The sequence below is a fragment of the Ictalurus punctatus genome, chromosome 14 (assembly GCF_001660625.3).
Source record: "Ictalurus punctatus breed USDA103 chromosome 14, Coco_2.0, whole genome shotgun sequence".
NCBI lineage: Eukaryota > Metazoa > Chordata > Actinopteri > Siluriformes > Ictaluridae > Ictalurus > Ictalurus punctatus.
In genome coordinates, this window is record NC_030429.2 from 14759058 (window position 1) to 14777585 (window position 18528).

Below are 18528 nucleotides of genomic sequence, written 5' to 3' on the forward strand. Positions count from 1 at the left end.
CATGTGCTCTACTAATATCACCTAGTTAACTCTGATTTTATTTGAATATTTCAAACATTGTAAAAGACTATCCTATTGTAAAAATGTATTGAGATGTAAACCAGTGCCAATGGCTTAGTCCGTGTAATTAGTAAGAGGAATTTAAAAAAGAATTACCCAACACTGACTTTACAAACCTTTAGGTTATGTATCATAGTAACAAGTCTGAAACTCGGGTATCGAAATTATTTCCAAAACTCGCGCTTGAGACGTCCATGTGTTTTCGATTCTAATACCAGGGACCTGTATTTACTATAATTCAGAGAGCTCTTGAAGGAAGCACAAGACCTTGCAAAATATTGACATCGCGTGAGTATTATTTTGCAAAGGAAACACGATAACTAATTTAGTTTTAATTTTACATTTGGTCGAATGTACAAAGTAGTCAGAAACTGTGAAACACGTTGTTTTTTTGTTTTTTTTTTGTTTTTACATTTGAAACTGGAAAACGGCGGATTGTCGAGGTTAGACTGATATTTGGGGAGTGAAAAGTGGGCGGGGACAGTATTTCCGCGTCTCATAAGAGCTTTTTTACGTAGTCTGTATCGCGATACGATTTACGTCAAATCCGGAGCCTCTCCGGCTATATAGTACGCTAGTGGCGTACGTCCTTTTCGCAGTATCTGTATCTGTCAGTCAAAGGGCATTTAAATGGCTACAGTGTACAGAAGTGTAGCTCTAGTCTGCGGTACAGTACTGAAACACCTCGATTAGGGTTTAATTAACCTTCCAGCTCTATAAATGACCTGTTTTACAAGTGCGTGTAATATTTTATAGCCGATCGCTCGTTTTAGATAGTCAAATACGTTAAGACCAGTGTATAACTGCCTGGTTTGATCTTATGCGTAAAAATGAACGAGGAGGAAGAGGCTGTGCAGAAAACAAGGCTGTCGTTTGAAGATCTTTGTCGAGCTCTGAATATGGACGAGGAGGCGAGTAACAGGGCATGGAGGAGTTACGAAAATATCAGCAAAAATTACACTTTAGAGGTAAGACGGAGAGCTACTTACTGCTTCCTCGGGCCCGTTGCGGACATCATGCCGGTGTGGGCATGTACCCTGGAGCGCTCAAGTCTCTGTGTGCAGTTAAATGCATCTATAGAGTTAATTTTAAAAAAAGCTCTGTGTGTGTGGGAGAGAGAGAGAGTGATAGTGTGTGTGTTGTGGTGTTTATTAGTTGTTGATTTAGCGCAAGGGTCTGGATTTAGATCTGCCAGTTCCCCCAGGCCTTATCTCTCACTGCACACTGAGCTCTGGAGCTCATCTGCCTTTCAAATGAAGTGCTACTGAAAACTGAATACTCTCAAAATCCTACAAACCCACTGAAGAATAATTAACGTTACAAACTTTATCTTAGCAAGTAGTTTACTTTTAGCATCTTATATATCTTATTCATCTATTTTTTTCCTAAATTATTTCATTAGTTAATTAAATTATTATTTTAAATGCATTTCATCAGTATTTTTATCTACATTTTTAGATACATTATGCAAAAGATATTAAGATACATCATTAATTCAAGTTTAAATGATTGATTCTAAATTCTAATTGATGATGATTGATGAAGGATTGATTCTAAATTCTAATTGATGATGATTGATGATGAAGGATTGATTCTAAATTCTCTAAATTACACACAGTTATTTAACTTTTATTGTTAGTTTCACTGTAGTTACTTATTAATGAATAGCAGTTACTGAATTATTATTTATAATTATATTATTATTGTTATTATTATTATTAATGTAGGCTATTTATATTATTAGTAGAAAAAAAATTAAGCCTGTTATAACAGCATTTTATAACAGGAGACTGAAGCTCTTTTATTGTGTTATATTTTTATGTCTCATATTCTATGTTCTGATTATTGAATCATATCTACATGTATCCGTCTATCTATCTATCTATCTATCTATCTATCTATCTATCTATCTGTGTCATTATTATTATTATTATTATTATTATTATTATTAAGTAATTAATAATTACTTTCCCATCCCCTTTGTCTCTCCTATCTTTTTTTTCTGCCTGTCTCTCTCAGGGTAGTGAACTGCACTGGTTGGCATGTGCCCTGTACGTGGCTTGCAGGACGTCTGTACCCACCGTTGGGAAAGGCACGGCTGAAGGCAACTATGTGTCCCTCACACGAATTCTCCGCTCTTCAGAACAGAGGTGTGTAAGCCATTTATAGTTGACACTGCAGCTTGTGTTTCACTGGTCATGTGGGCAAAGGATTGTCAAGGGAAAATCACTACATCCAGTTTTCTCTAGCACTTCAAACAGCAGTGCTATGCATTTAAGCATGATATCAGATCAGGGATTCTGAGAAGGGTTTTAAATGTTTTCAATTGTGGGACACGCACACACTTCTCACTCACTTTCATTCACTTAGTAATCGCGTTATCTTGGTCAGGGTCGTGGTATGGAAAGTATGGCATGTCATACTTTAATTAATACAAATTGTAATTGTTGGCAAATTGCTGTGGTGTAAGAGATATAAAACATTTCAGGAGGTTCTATTATTGGGAAATAACCAACGTTCCTATAACAGGACATTCTGTCATGTTTTATCAATTATAACATAATATACAGTATAACAATTGTGTTGATAATGTATTTTTTTTTGTATTCCCTCAACGCACTTTGAATGCAAATTGATGAAGTATAACGTTTATTCAACTGAAATCATCAATATTCCAATCGTTATTATTATACAAACGTCAACATCCTACCAGGCATGCACTCTGTAAACAAATATGTTTCATCACTTTTTTTAGTTTTTAATTGTCTATCATTTGTAGCGTTCCTCATCTGTATGATAACCAGTCTGTGTTTGACACTTCAAGACTACAATAAAGAAAGTCATCATGGTAATGCTACTAGCTTTAGACTGACAAGAAAAAAAGCATGATAAAATGCTGGGAAATTTTGGACAAGATGGTATTTTCAGTATTATTTGAATTTGTATATTAGGGAATGGACATTTGACTGTTACATTGACATGGACATTGAATGTTATCTTTTGTTCTCCTCCCAGTTTGATTGAGTTTTTCAGCAAAATGAAGAATTGGCAGGATATGGCCAACCTGCCAAAGGAATTCCGGCAGAGCACAGAAAAGCTGGAGAGGAACTTCACTGTGACAGCTGTCATTTTTAAGAAATACGTCCCCATATTCAAGGACATATTTAAACCTCCATCTGAAGAACCGCCTAGAGCACACAGAAGCAGGAAACAAAAGTAGGTACCCAGCTACTGTACACACTGTGTATGATTACCTAATGTGTAAATTTTATTGACATTGCCCTGGAAATGCCAAAAGTCACTTGTGTAGTAGCTAATAATTTTACTAAAACAGTTATTTTTTTCATGCACAGGTTTACAGAGGTCTATTTCTGTTATCTCCAATATAAACTATCTGTGATATAAACTGTAATCTTACTTAATGATTTGACACCATGTGTTTTAAATGAAGTTTACAACATTACAACATTTGGTCCTGTCTTGTCTATTTGCCAAGCTTTTTAATGTATTGTACATGTGTACAAGCCATTTATGTGTGCAAACCTTCTACAACCTTACACTTGTTGTCTGATAAGAAGCTTTAGCTAATTGTTGTTTCCTGTGACCTCAGACGACATCCCTGCACCGTGGCTGAGCTCTTCCAATTCTGCTGGGTCCTGTTTGTTCATGCAAAAGGTAAGGACTACGACTCTGTTCATACAGGCATTTTTAGGTCGTTTTCACACTTGCTTTATTGCATTTGCTCCAAGTACTTCTTGCTGCGGAACCTAAAGGCCAGACCTGATCCAGCTCCTCCTACCTTCGCAGTGGATGAAAACAACTCAGTATGTTTCAGACTGGATAAGTTTGTATAGCATCTCATGGGTTAGTGTTAGTAGTAAGAGGTTAGGGTTAGGATTATAGGAGGAGTTATACCAGGGCCAGCAGCATCCCTTGGAATTTTGGTTCTGACACAAAGATCTCATTTGTCCTGAGAGTCATGTAGTGAGCTGTTTTCAGCTTTTTGGTGCGAGTGCTTGCACTAAGAGCATTGCAGAAAATATCAGCCTGCATGGCTAAAAATCATGCAGCTTCTCATTTGCATTTGTATTCCTGCACGATTACCTTCCATGCATCCAAAAGTGCTGTTGTTTGCTGCTTGAGTGCTTGGTAGCTAGAGAAATTTAAAAAAAAAAAAAAAAATTAAATAAAGGATGACCCTGGTGTGTACAGTTTTGGAAACTCACATGCACAAAAGTGACATATGGAAAAATATGGATCATGTGCAATCGGTCCTCGGGTTCTGAACAAATTCTTCAATGTGAAAGCAAACCTGTGATTATAAGCCCCTCCCCCAAGTGAGCCCAGAACTGTTCTTGGTGCAGACTCAAGTATTCTGAACTAGTGTGAAAACCCACTAAAGTACTGTGGTAATGTTGCATTGAAAATACTGCCTGTTTCTCCTGTATTATTATAGTGAGAGTCATTTCAAGCTTCATTTCAGAGGAGCATTCATTTTTAACATTCTGACCTGGTTACTATGTGGAGGTTTGTGTAAGTAGGATGGCACACGAAGCCCATTTATCTGAGGTTGGAAGAGAGGAAGACACAGTTGTGATGAAGGAGAAGAAAGGAAAATGGTGTGAGCTGAGGGCACAGGGCAAGACAAAAAAAGCAGTGTTTATTGAATATGTTCTTAGGCAACGTCTCTCAAAGCCTGAAGGGTCTTTAGCCATGAGTAGGTAGCGCATATTCCTATTGGATGACATGCAAAAGACCTTGGTCATGTGCTCACCAATCATTATTAGGGCTTGTGCCAGCTTGCCTGCATCAGCTAGAAGCCACAGGGGACTTGCACATGCACACGCACACACACACACCCACACACACACACACACACACACACGTTAACACATGCACGAACACACACAAGCTGACCAAGTGCATTCGTTTTGTGTGACCTTCTTTGAAACAGACCACTTTGCACAACCACTGGGTAAAATGAGCTCAGGAGAATTGTGTAAGAGCTTGAGAGATGTGTCTTGGAGGGTGTCTGTAATGATTGTTTTGAATCAAAACAGTGTGGCTGTATAAGGCTAGCGTACTCTCAGTGGTGAATGCATTCATAGTTTAAACCCTTCAACTCTTGTCTTATTAGTGAGTTCATCTCATTAAGTAACTCATTTGGAATTGTATAGTAACTACAGTGAAAAATATCTGTAGTTATAAGATGAGGAATGTAAGTGTGGACATACAGTCTGGTCCTTTAGGGTTTAAGAAATTAAAATGATTTATTCTAAGTGATTTAAATGCATTTCTGTGTTGAGATATAAACCCATACATCGTGTTAAGCATAAAGAATTACATGGAGCATGACATTAGAGAACAATAGATTTTGACAGCTGCAGAGAGAACAGCAGGGTAAGCATACTGACTGAGACAATCATTTTCGGGCATGTGCAGCATGCACTGCTTATCATAGCAACCGGTGCAGATGACAAGTCAGGACTTGTCTGCATTTAAGTAGCCAATGGTCTCTGCAGGACCAGTGGGATGGTCTCTATTTCCCTCCTGTTTTTCTCGATCCCATTTTTTAGTTTAAATCTCCTTCATGCTGCTGTTGTCATTTGTAGAAATCGTTCTTGTCAAAGCTTTACAGTGCAGCTTTTTGCTTTATTTGTGGATTGCACCGAGGATCTTGTAAGTAAGTACATGTTGCAGAACATGTGACTATGTATTTGAACTTGAATGTTAATGACATGTTAACAAGAGTTTAGCATTTTCTGGCAGTTTCATTTGACATCAGTTATATTACTAGTAATATCAATGTTACCTCACAACTGTAATGTTGTATAATTATAACACAAGGCTTGTTTGAATTTAGCAGCCGATAAGTGGTGCAGATTTTCTTAGACAGTTTGATGCTGAAGTGTTTAGAGCATGTTTCTGTCTGGATATTCTAATTTCTCTGCTTCATAAATAGTGATAGAGTCTGTGGAGTGTGTCTAGCTTAGGGAGGGTGGGTTGATGGTGTCATGGGCTAAATATTCATCATTATTTATTGCCAAGACCATGGGGATTGTTGTCTGGGCCCTCGTGTGTGCAGGTTCCTCTGGAAATCAATTAAACAGGAAGAAATAAATCTACACCACACCGCTGAGCAAAGCGGCCTCTCTCCTGCAGACTTTTCCTGTTATGCAGGGGTCCTGTCTGGCTGATATACAGTGTGTCTGTGTGTGATATTGCTGTTTTAAAGTGTGTTTCAGCTCAGGTTGTCAGTGTTTGATTTGTGGATAAGAACATCAGAGCTGGATAGTAGTTGGTTGCATTGTGCTATTCATAACCTCACCCAGGTCAAATATTATGCTTGCAGACTTCACATAACCTTCTAAACCTTCTATATCATAATCGTTAATTAATCTTGAGTGATTTCACACATGGTACTTGCCTCATCCCCAAATACCATCTATTCTGTCTTTGTCCTGTTGCTACCTATAGGAAACTTCCCAATGATCAGTGATGACCTAGTGAACTCCTATCACCTATTGCTGTGTGCACTTGACCTGGTTTACTCCAACTCTCTGGTGTGCTCCAGCCGCAAAGATCTGCTCAACCCCACCTTCAAAGGTATAGGTAAGCGGTGTCCAATCGTGTCCTCAAAGGGCCAGTGTGGGTGCATGTTTTCATACCAACCGAGCAGAAACATCACCCTTTTCCACCTGTTTAATCAGTTGTTCTTGGCTTTCAATAGACTCAGGTGTGGCTTCTGCTTGGTTGGAATGAAAACTTGCACCCACACCGGCCCTTTCAGGATAAGATTGGACACCCCTGGTATAGGCGCATTCCCACACACACCATACACTTTATCAGAGAGAGACACAGCCTGAAATTACATCTGCTGTATCAGCTTTGTACCTCACAACTGCGTCTCACTCTATCTGTTTGTGTGTGTGTGTGTGTGTGTGTGTGTGTGTGTGTGTGTATGTGTGTGTGTGTGTGTAGGCCTTTCAGAAGATTTTAACAGTAAGGACTATAAGCCAGGTGCCGGTCCACTCTGCTTCATAGAGCAGCTTTGTGAACTGCATCATGGTGTGGTACTCGATGCTAAAGGGGTGAAGGAACACTTCTGGAAGCCCTTCATCAAGAAGCTATTCGAACGCAAGGTGAGAAATCAAGATCATGCAAAAAGCTCAAATTACCACATCCTGATCTTATGTACATCAAGAATGTGATGATAAACTGTTATAGTATACATTTATTTAAAAAATCTGAAATTGTTACTGCATGTATTAAACACTATGCTATACTTAATAGATAATACCAACACAATATATTATCACCTTGATATATACTTAAAAAAATCTCCTGTATGCAGAACTTTGTCAGTCATTTCTAGTTGAAGGCTGTTGTTGCTGTCATTTTTCATTCTAATCTTGTTTGTGTTTCTAATAATGCATTCTTTAAACATTGAGAATTATAGTTTCAAGTACCCACTTGTCATCTTACCTTTAGAGCAGTGTATTTGTCCACTTTATATAGGAACATACATCCAGTATTGCAGTTTATAAAATGTATGCAACGTTTATAAATGTGTTATATAGCACAGTGTAGGCATAAAATGGCACGTTAGTTGCGGAGTTGTTGTTTTTTTTTCACGTGGGTTGTTCTTCAGTACTGCTCTTCTGCATGGATGAATCTGACGGTTTGAGCTATACGTATGGGTTGTATATTAGCTCCAATACTTGACAACAGAGGTGGCAGTGAATATGGTTTTCTTGGAATAGTGGTGAGTTGCTCTCTCTCATAGCTAGTAGAAAATAAGTGCAATTTACCATGTTGGCCATAGCAAAACAAAACAAAACCAGGCTCTCCACAGTTCCAGGTTTCTCGGTTTTGACAACAGCTAATTTCCCAGATGTCAGTGATGATTGAGTTTAGAACTATCCAGATTAAAGCAGCCATCTAGATGACAAGGTTAAATTCTAAGCAACTGTTGTAAGAACAAGCTACAACCACTCGACCATCCTCAGCACACACGTGATATAGTAGCCGGCTCTTCTTCTTTCTGTTTACGGACGTGAGTAACCATGCATGACATTTCCCACAAAATCCAACCCGGCAGCACAAATTATGAATCATTATTATAAGCTTACCGTTGAGAATCGGGATAAGGTAAGGAGACCGTTTGAACACTGATTTTTTTATGTGCTTACTCAATAATTGATTTTTGTTCATTTTTTAACCAAAAAAGTTCCATACTGTAGCTTTAATACACCTCTGATACACTGTTCTAGATCTATATCTGATGCACCCTTTTATATCTTATTACACCATTCAGTGCCATCGTCTATTAAAAAAAAGGAGCAGATTTTGTGAGTGATACTGTACTGAAAACTGTGATACTGGTTCGTACAGTCATATTGTGATTTTTCTATAATCGTTCACAGCTAATACTTATATTCCTTATTTATGTTTCTCACATACTTATAGATTTTAAAGGGAAAAGAAGAGACGCTGACCGGATTCCTGGATCCTGTTAATTTTGGAGACAGTCTGTAAGTGTTTGAAGTCACAGGAATAAAGCTAATGAAGCTCATTAAAAATCAGGCTTAACTGCTGCAGTATATGATGTATACTAGGAGTGTAACACTATTAGTGTATCTAAATATGTTTGGAGCCCCTTATATTTATGTCTTTATCAGTATTTGCACTTAACCTCAAAGTGGGTGTGGCCAAAACCCTTTCTTTCTTTCTTTCTTTTTTTCATTCTTTTTTTTTCTTTCTTTCCTAATTATGTATTCATATTTGCTTACATTCCTACTGTATCCTTTAGAATGTATCGCTTTATAAGTCACTTTAAATTTGTTGCCACAGTATGACAGTCATTTGCATTACTTGTGTTTGTCTGTGTTTGTGTGTGTATCTCAGGACATCTCTGAACCGGGCGTATGAGGAGCATGTTCTGTCATCAGGTGCTCTAGATGAGAGGATATTTCTGGGCAACGGCGCGAGAGAGGACATTGGGACACCAGGACCGTACTTGTGTGAGGGGACAGAGAACCAGGACCAGCCTGCCAGCATTCTGCACAAATCTCTCACTGTAAGACAACTGCAATTAAATTACACAAAAACACACACATGCTTGTGTACACAAACACTACTCCTTTTAAAAATAGCATGAAAACCTGTTTCAAGGTCATTTGGAGTAAACTGTCCTTAACTGTACTTTAACCTGTCACTGTTTTATATAAGAGGGAAGTTTAACTGCTGCTTTTGACACTATTATTGCAGGAGCCTTAAAAAGTCCATTAATAATTTTATTTTAAAAAAGATGACAAGCTAAAATATGATCCGTTTCTTTATATACATAAAGATATCATGTTAGTCACTGAGAGATAAAAAAAATATATATAATAATTAAATTAAACTGTTTGAAATAATATAGGAAATATTAAAAAGCTTGAACAGGCATGAACTAATGAAATAAACACAAATCTGGTGGCAGATTCATACATTTGAACCGCATTGTTTAAGATAAATGATACATCTACTTTAGTTCTTTTAAAATGACTCTTTCACAGGCAGCAGCTCTGAAAGTGTCCACTCCGCTGACAGGGAGGGCGTACTTACAGGAGACTGCTTTTGGCACTCCAGTCTCCACAGCAATGGAAGGCATCGCACGTCTGCACAGTCTCCTGGCAGGTCTCAAACACAGGCCGAGCCTGAGACTGAGAGACATGCTGAAGTAATAAACACAACACACACACACTACACTGCACATCACTAAGTCTTATATTCTGTTTATCTCCTGTGAGACGGACACTGGACATCTATTGCTAATTAATGAATAGGAGTTAGAGTAGCAAACCGGAATTGCAATATTGGTTTGCCAAATACTTATTTACAAACAGTAAATACAGTACAGAATTGGTAGCATTAAACGAGTCCTGTTATTGCCATAACAAGAAACTGGATTGGTTGTTTTAACAATTTCAAACTTGGCATTTAATTAAAAAAAATTTGAATGAGGCACATGTTTTGTCAAAGCACTGTGATTTAGAGTACATTTTTAAATTCTAAAACCTAGGGCCTGTGCAAGAAACCCCAGTGAAGCTATTGCATCCAGACTGAAGGAGATGTCCGAGGTGTTCCTCCAGAACTATGAAGCCAAGGGTGAGGAAAACGAAGGCCTGGCAAGAGGTTTGAAACCTTTAGCATTATGATTGGTGCATTTATTTTAACATAAAAACACACACACACATACTCTACATACATATACATATATGTGGTGGCTTGGTGGTTAAGGCTCTGGGTTACTGATCGGAAGGTTGGGGGTTCAGCAAGCTGCCAAGCTGTCACTGTTGGGCCCTTGAGCAAGGCCCTTAACCCTCTCTGCTCTACCAGCACTGTATCATCTCTGACCCCAACTTCCTGGTATGCTGGCGTATGCGAAGAAAAGAATTTCACTGTGCTGTAATGTATATGTGAGTAATAAAGATTCATTAAATATTTATATGTTTGTTTGTTTGTTTGTTTGCAGATATTGCTGCGAAATACTTTTGCCTAGCTGAGGCACTGTATTATAAGACACTGGAGGGCATCATTGACCAGGAGAAGAAGAGACTTGGTGACGGTGACCTCTCTGTGAGCGTTCACCCATTCATATATGTTTATTTTGTTGGTAATGCTTTATATGAGGGTTCCCTTTAGTAACAATATTTGCTGAATTAGTTAACATAAACAAATGATGTACTTCTACATTAATAAACCATAAGTAACGTTAACAAAGTAACACAGTCAGTTAACACATTTTTGTTTATATGTTAACAAAATTTGAATGAATTGATAAATATTTATTCGATCCACATAAAAATCTACATAAATGAGCAAAAATTAAATGACACCATGGTTCTATGTGTTACTGAACAGTTTGTGCAGGTGTAAATATTTTGCTGTTCAACCTCAGTTGTGAATTTTGCCAGTTAACAACCACAAACATGTTCCTTAAGGTGTTGATTCATATCAGTCATTGTGGGCTTTGTTTTACTCAATGATGAACATTAGTTATTCAGGTGTTTTATTTTTGGCTTATTTGTTGTTGTTGTTTTTTTTAATTATTTATGCTGAAGGTTATGGTTTGTTTGTTTTTACATAATGTTAGTTACAATTTTGTTAATGTTGTATGATTTTCCTTGAGCCACCTATGAAGCTCACACTGAGTGCCAATGTCTCCTCCAGTGTATTCTAGAGCAGGACATGTTCCACCGTTCTCTGATAGCCTGCTGTCTAGAGATTGTCATCTTCTCCTACCACCCACCTGGTGAGTTCCAGTGGGTTCTGCAGATCTTTGACATTCCTCCTTACCACTTTTATAAGGTGAGTCAATACAAGTATATAGTAATATTTAATACAAGTTCAGATTTATATATCAGAGTTATATATCTGAATATATTTATCTCACTCTTTCTCATTCTATTCCACTCGTCAGGTGATCGAGGTGCTGGTTCGGGCGGAAGAAGGTCTCGTCAGGGAGGTAGTGAAGCATCTGAACCATGTGGAGGAGCAGGTGCTGGAGAGCCTGGCTTGGAAAGAGAGTTCCCCACTCTGGGGGAGTATTAAAGGAGCCAAAAACCGTGTGCCTTCCTGTCAGGAGGTGAGACTGAACACCTGTTTCAAGCCATGCTTTGTTTAAGGCATTAATGATAGTGATTCATGGAAATTAAAATTCCTGGCCCAAAACTGAAATTCAGGACACACTGAGCTGAAAAAGCAAAACTTGTCAGCCAAATCCTGAGTTGACAATAATTAAAAATAGTTGATAAATAAATAATCTAAATGTATTGCACTAGGTTCTAGTAATTTACTAATGTGCCCTTGTTTTTTAACACTGTATGCAACAAAATTTAAAAAAGGAAGGAAACAAATAGCATTTTAAATCACTTAAAAAATTTAATTGCTAATAAAATTATTTGTTAAGTGTTAGATTTTATACTTCATTGCCAGCCCAGTGAAAGTTTTTGTCCATTTCGGACCATTTTCAGCCAAACATTTCCATGGCCAAAATTACTGCAAAGGTGATGCTAATTAGTATCGTTGTATCTTCATTTTACCTCTGATGATGTAAATTAAAATAATTTCTATTTGTGGACATACATCTTAGGTAATGCCTCCTCAATACCTGGAGGATGGATCTGGCAACCTACACGCCCCCAAAAGTAATGAGCTCAGCGCTAATTCTGCAGGAACAGGAAAAGGTAAAGGCTTGTAGCACAAATGACTTACTAAAGACACACAGTGTAATAGCGTACTAAAAGTTGAGATTTTAAGTCAGTCATTGAGTTTGTTACTCCTGTTCAGTATGCTTTAATCTTGCTGCTCCCACCAGGAGTGTCCTCTACTTCCACAACTCTCCATGAGCGCTACAGCTCCCCGCCCACAGGTACAGCACGTAGGCGCCTCTTTGTGGACTCAGAGATGACCTCTGACCCTCCTGTATCAACCCGGGTCAGCCAGCCCTCGTTGGTCAGCACCATACCAGCAGGCCAAACCGTGGTCACTATGGCAACAGCTACTGTTACTGCTAACAATGGACAGACTGTCACAATACCTGTGCAAGGTGCAGTGAGCTATTCAAGTGTTGCTTTGGGTGGATTCTAGAGACACAAGTGTTAATCATAGATATAGTAATTAAGAACTGTACTAATAAGGTACTCACATATATGCCGATTTTGTCAAAAGAGAGTATTTGTTGTTTTTGGCATATATTTGTTTTAATAGAGTAAAAACAATGGAGTATAAAACCTTTTGTCTAATCATCTAGCTACTACCTGTGGATAGTAGCTTAGTAGGGCAGAGTATATTGAGTACTAACTAATAAGTACCATAGTAACTAAAATCAGCGATATACGGTGTTTATGATGATGCATTCATGTTTGTTTACCTATTGTTATTATCATAAAGTGTCCAATTACATGCATAATAATTCTTGAGATTGATAATACAAAATGTCCTCCTCTCTGCAGGCATAGCCAATGAGAATGGAGGCATCACATTTATCCCAGTGCAGGTGAGTGTGACTGGCCAGAGTGGACCAGGACTACAGCCTCTTACCGCCCAAGCTCTGACTGGCTCGCTGAACACCCAACAGCTGACGACCACCATGCCTGCTGGCACTGCTCACACCAGCCCTATAGCCGGCAAGCACGCCAAGATGAGCCCTCAGCAGGGAACACCAAACAGAGCACAGAGAACAGGCTCCCTCTCTCTTTTCTTCCGCAAGGTGAGCAAGGACGTTAATGCTGTATAAAGAATCCACTGGTAATATATAACCTAATTACTCACTAAACAACACAAACTGAGGTTTAAACCTCTGCAAGTTACACACACTTACATCAGTCTTGTTTAAACATCACATTTCTGATATCAGCTTGATTGTGGTGTAAATACTATTCAGTTCTGTTTGAGGTTTATTTTTTTTATTATTTTTTTTTTTTGTACCAAATCTGAAGAAAAAAAAATGGATTCCAGTGTATATTTTCTTCTGTATTCCTGCGACACTCAGTTTCCTCAGTAACAGCATTGTTCCAGCAGTGATTCCGCCTAGACCAGAAATAAATGCATGTACAAGGTTTAATGAACACAGTGTTGATACTAAATGGTAAAGATCCAAATAACAAGCATAACCAGAAACAGGCAAGCAAACAAAGGCTATGCTAGACTATGGTAAGCTATGCTGAGCTAATTACAAGGCAAAACAGGAAGTAGGCTAACAATAAGCTAACAGCTAGATTAATGACATGACATTGATGAAGGTAAGTATAAAACAATAGGCTAAAGGCTAGGTTGCAAAAGATGTTAACGGATAAGCAAGAGGCAAGGCTGATGGTGTAACAGGAAGACAAGGAACAAACGAGTGAAAATGCTATAAAGTGCAAGATAATAACAAGGTAATGGCAAAACGCAAGCACAAACATGGTGCTGAGAAACTGAGAGGTGGGTAAATATACAGTCCTGAAAATAAAACTGCAGGTTTTAGTAATGAGGGAAGGTCACACTGCTGGAGACAGAGCCGTGGCAATTCAGTTTTTCCATTTTAGATGTCAATGTTCTGAATGTTGTTTGATACCAGGTACTGAGATACTGACATTGTATTCATAACCAAGCTGTCTTTCTGCAAGCTGCTTTTGCTATATTGTGTGAAATGTGTGTGAGGTTAATATGTTAATTTGAATGATCTGAGTCATGCATCCCAATCAAACATGGCATAAAATGGCAAAAAATATTGGAGGGTCAGAGGGTCAGATTGGAAAATATCCTCCATATCCAATAACGATCCAGCACTTTAGTGCAGTTTCAGTACTGAGTATTTGTTCAATGTATTCCAGGTTCGAATGTGCCTCATGGTAATGTAATAACTGAAGGTGGTAATGCACACAGCAGTACGCTATGTTGTCATTGTTTGAGCACTGTACCTGTTGTGTAACACTAACACATCCTGGCTATCTATAGTCATTTGTGTAGATTATGTTTGATTAGTTAAAATAGTCTTGCTCGAATAGTGCTTTAGTGTGCCTATGTACATAAGCCAAAGTGCATTGTGTAATGACCTGTTCCTCCTGTCCTGCGTGTCAGGTGTATCACTTGGCCAGCGTGCGTCTCCGAGACCTGTGTGTGAAGCTGGACATCAGCACAGATCTGCGCAGGAAGACCTGGACCTGCTTCGAGTACTCGCTGGTGCACTGCACTGAGCTCATGATGAATCGCCACCTCGACCAACTGCTCATGTGTGCCATCTATGTTATGGCTAAGGTGCGAGAGAGTAAACATCCTGGAATCAAACAAAATAATGCAGATGTGTTTCCTTGCTACTTTGCTCTACACAGTCTGTTACTTGTGTGTGGAACAGGTGACTAAAGAAGATAAATCCTTCCAGAACATCATGAAGTGTTACAGATCTCAGCCTCAGGCCAGCAGCAGTGTAAGCACAGCATCGCTGGACAACATACCATATACTACCAATGTTGCAATGTTGGTAATGATGACAATGATGATGATGATGAGAATGATGATGTTCCAGGTTTACAGGAGTGTTCTGATATCAGGACGAAAGCGACGCCACTCGGGCAACAGTGAAAACAACCGACAGAACTTTCCATCTGAGGGAGCGCCCGAACAAGGTACACACACACACACACACACACACACTTTAGTATTTTAGCATCTTCAAAATAGACCCCCTTTTTGCCTAGAGTTTTCAGAGATGTATTCTTGACATTTTCTCAACCAGTTTCTTGAGGAATCCCTCTGAGATGCTTTTTAAACAGTATTAAAGGAGTTCCCACCCATGCTAGACTCTTATTGGCTGCTTTTCGGAATATTTTGCTCCAAATCATCAGTTTAAAAAAAAAAAAATTTTGTAAATAAAATGTTAGCTTTCTAATGAAAAAAATTAATATATTGGCACAATCATATTTTTGTCTCTAACACTGATTTCAAACATTTAATCGTAAACCTTCAGATCAAAAGGTTTTTAAGATCATGAGAAACATTTCAGTCCAGTGTCTCCAAACTTTTGACCGGTAGTGTATAGTTACATAATTAGACACACAAAGGCATGTTTGTCGGTCCTCCTTATGGCAAGTGTAAGTGCGAATAAATAGATATAAATTGTGCGACATAAAAAAGTATTATTAGATAGTAGAAGCCATTTATAGACGTTTTATCCTTTACGGTTTAGCAATTATGAAAATCGATGGTGCAAAATATTTAAAAATATACTATTAATACTACAGTGATCATCACAAGGTCATTGATGATATTGTTATGTGAATTATGATGATATCATTTGATATGATATTATATTATATTTGAGTAAAATACTTAAATTTGTCATTCTGATCCACACATTCTACTAAACAAAGTTGCTCATCCTTGCTGAATGAAGATTTGAGATTAAAAGTGCATTTTGCTTCTCTTCCGCAGCAGCAGTGAGCGGTAACAGCAGTCCCGTGTCGATGCGCTCCAGTAGCACACTGCCTGTTCCCCAACCCAGCAGTGCTTCCTCTACACCCACCCGCACACCCGGCGCAGTGCCAGAGCAGGAGGAGGAGGAGCGAGGGGACCTCATTTGTTTCTATAACCATGTCTACATCAAACAGATCAAACAGTTTGCCCTGCGCTACTCCTCCAGCTCGCCTAAAGCAGGGGTGGGTTATGCTTTTGTTTTGTTTTGTGTGATTTCTATGAGACATTTTTCATCACTCTTGAAAATCATTAAGAACAAGACTGTTCTTTTTTAAATCCCTTCAAAAAGTAGTCTAATTCTCTCTGTGACTTCTGATGTGTGTAGGCAGAGACTCCACCTCTCTGTCCATATCCTTTGCTCCGGATTGGGTCACCACGCAGAGTTCTCCTTTCTCACAACCACTCCATCTACATCTCTCCCCATAAGACTGACAGTCCAGTCACCCCTAGAGACAAGATCTTCTACTACATCAGCTCGAGTCCCTCAAACGTAAAACAACACACTTACATACAAAAGCACATAATAATGCATACATATTTTTAATCCAACACTTACACATACTTTTGCCTGCTGAAAGTTAATCCTGCTCATATTTTCTCTCAGAGACTGCAGGAGATTAACAGTATGCTCCGTACTGGAGAGACGCCCACTAAGAAGCGCAGTATGGCTCTGGAGGAGGAGCAACAGTCTCCTGCTAAGAGGCTGTGCCAGGAGAACCACAGCGCTCTCTTCCGCCGCCTGCAGGATGTCGCCAATGACCGCAACAACTCCCATTAACGCACACAGCATCACAAATCCCATGTCTAAAGATAATGTATGAAAATGAATTTCAGGAAATATCTGAGGCAAGAAAGTGCACTAGACCTGAACACATAAAGAACAGCCAGACCCATACACCAACACCTGAGCAGAAACATGGAACAGACACACACAGTGCAAAAACCTCACATTTAACCAGTAGCTTCTTCTCCACTAAGACCTTTTTGCTTCAAAATACAGCCCAATCATGTTGTCTATATTAATGTACCATTTAACAGCTCTTTTTTATATACCATTTACAAAGTACACAAATGCCATGTAGACATTTATAATTCAATACCTTTTGAATATAAGTAAATAGCAATATTATATGCTTTAGATTAGTTTCATACACAGGTTAGAAAAAGGATTATATACTTAATGGATTTGTTAGCAAATATTGCTTTGCTTTTGACATTGTAATGGCTTTTTAAAAAAAAAAAAAAAAAAAAAAAAAAAACTATTTTCATAAAAGAAAAGTTTATAATGTATAGTGACAATAATTCCTGGTTTCTTAATTAATTAAGAAATTATCATGAACACTTTTATATGCTGAACTGTGTTTTTCTGTGTGTATTTGTGATTTATATAGCTAATATATTGATGCTATTTTTCTAACTTTAGTTAAAGCGATATCAGTTAGAGACAACTGACATGTTAATAGGATTCATATTTTAAAGTAATATTTATTATTCTTCGGTCCTGCATGTACATGATAACTGTGTAAAAACAAAATGTTCTGTCCTCTTATCATTTCTTTTCTTTTCTTACATTTACTCTGTCCTCATTACTCATAAGTATGATGCTTGCTTGTTCCTCAATGTGGCATCATTACAATCCACGTGTGTCATGTTAAAGAGCAGTCCCATTTCTAGCAAGTGCCTTTTCTATTTTTGACTTTCATGGACTTTCATGTATGTATAGCTAACATAAAGCTGATGTTAGTTTGCTCACATGCCATTTAATAAATTAAAGAAACTGCAGTGACTCATGAAGGTGCTCTAAATGTGCAAACTGCATGGTGTTTCACCACTAGATGGGGTCCTGTTCTTTACTACAGTTCTGGTTGGCTGCTTCAGCAGATCTACATGCAAATGTAGTAGATCATTTCATTTTGGCAGAGTGTTGCAAAGCACTGGTGTGTGGGGTTTCAGGAGATTAAGCTGCAGGAAGAAATCCCCGACTGGGTTAGAGTACACAACAAACCTACAGCAGCGATCAGAGACTAGAGCATGATTTACTCTGTGTAGTATGTAGGCAAATCTATACAAATGCATCAATCATTTCACTCAAGTATAAATGAATGTATAATGTATAGATGAATGTTTATATTATTAGTAACATTGACAAGTACAATTAGGAGTATTAAACTGTTTATAATAAATCAATACAGCAATAAGTAAATTTCTTGACAAATATTGCTTGTATACATTGCTACAGAATACATTGCTTATAATACGTGTGTACTGCTTACAGTATTTTTTTTTTTTTGTGGGTTGCCATATGGAAAAAAAAGATGGCCTACTGAATATTTAATTAATTTCTGCTGAAGCAGAGGTACATATTTTATTTAGGGTGTTTAACTCCTTGAAACCAGGGTTTTTGCACTTTTGTGAAATTGAATTTTCAATGGCTCAGGTTCTTTCACAATCAATTCCTCCCCCTTA

The 18528-nt window shown here is 38.1% G+C and overlaps 1 protein-coding gene and 1 long non-coding RNA gene across 7 annotated transcripts; one reads left to right on the forward strand and one right to left on the reverse strand.

The window, feature by feature from the left end:
• Nucleotides 1-559: 559 nt before the first annotated feature.
• Nucleotides 560-17856, forward strand: rbl2 (retinoblastoma-like 2 (p130)). 5 transcript variants are annotated; one of them, XM_017485594.3, is made up of 22 exons: nucleotides 560-1028; nucleotides 2080-2210; nucleotides 3076-3276; nucleotides 3671-3735; nucleotides 6538-6672; nucleotides 7042-7202; nucleotides 8530-8594; nucleotides 8968-9139; nucleotides 9621-9784; nucleotides 10127-10239; nucleotides 10580-10683; nucleotides 11278-11415; nucleotides 11528-11692; nucleotides 12200-12293; nucleotides 12425-12655; nucleotides 13062-13318; nucleotides 14671-14847; nucleotides 14945-15016; nucleotides 15116-15215; nucleotides 16024-16244; nucleotides 16388-16552; nucleotides 16667-17856. In XM_017485594.3, exons 1-22 carry the CDS (start codon nucleotides 891-893, stop codon nucleotides 16838-16840), a joined length of 3243 nt encoding a protein of 1080 aa, XP_017341083.1. In that variant the 5' UTR covers nucleotides 560-890; the 3' UTR covers nucleotides 16841-17856. The 5 variants fall into 5 exon arrangements, with proteins under 5 accessions (XP_017341083.1, XP_017341085.1, XP_017341082.1 ...); XM_017485596.3 differs by having other exon boundaries at nucleotides 10127-10212; nucleotides 16021-16244; XM_017485593.3 differs by having other exon boundaries at nucleotides 561-1028; nucleotides 16021-16244.
• Nucleotides 13325-16707, reverse strand: LOC108275043 (uncharacterized). 2 transcript variants are annotated; one of them, XR_006983595.2, is made up of 3 exons: nucleotides 16625-16707; nucleotides 14646-14866; nucleotides 13325-13638 (listed from the first exon to the last, which is right to left on the reverse strand). It is a non-coding gene; the product is annotated as an uncharacterized LOC108275043 (long non-coding RNA). The 2 variants fall into 2 exon arrangements; XR_008397807.1 differs by having other exon boundaries at nucleotides 16619-16694.
• Nucleotides 17857-18528: the final 672 nt, after the last annotated feature.

Coding starts and splice junctions, on each gene's coding strand:
- rbl2 (XM_017485593.3), top strand. CDS start 891: ATGAACGAGGAGGAAGAGGCTGTGCAGAAAACAAGGCTGTCGTTTGAA. Junction 7,203..8,529: donor AGAAGCTATTCGAACGCAAG/GTGAGAAATCAA, acceptor ACATACTTATAG/ATTTTAAAGGGAAAAGAAGA. Junction 10,684..11,277: donor TTGGTGACGGTGACCTCTCT/GTGAGCGTTCAC, acceptor TGTCTCCTCCAG/TGTATTCTAGAGCAGGACAT.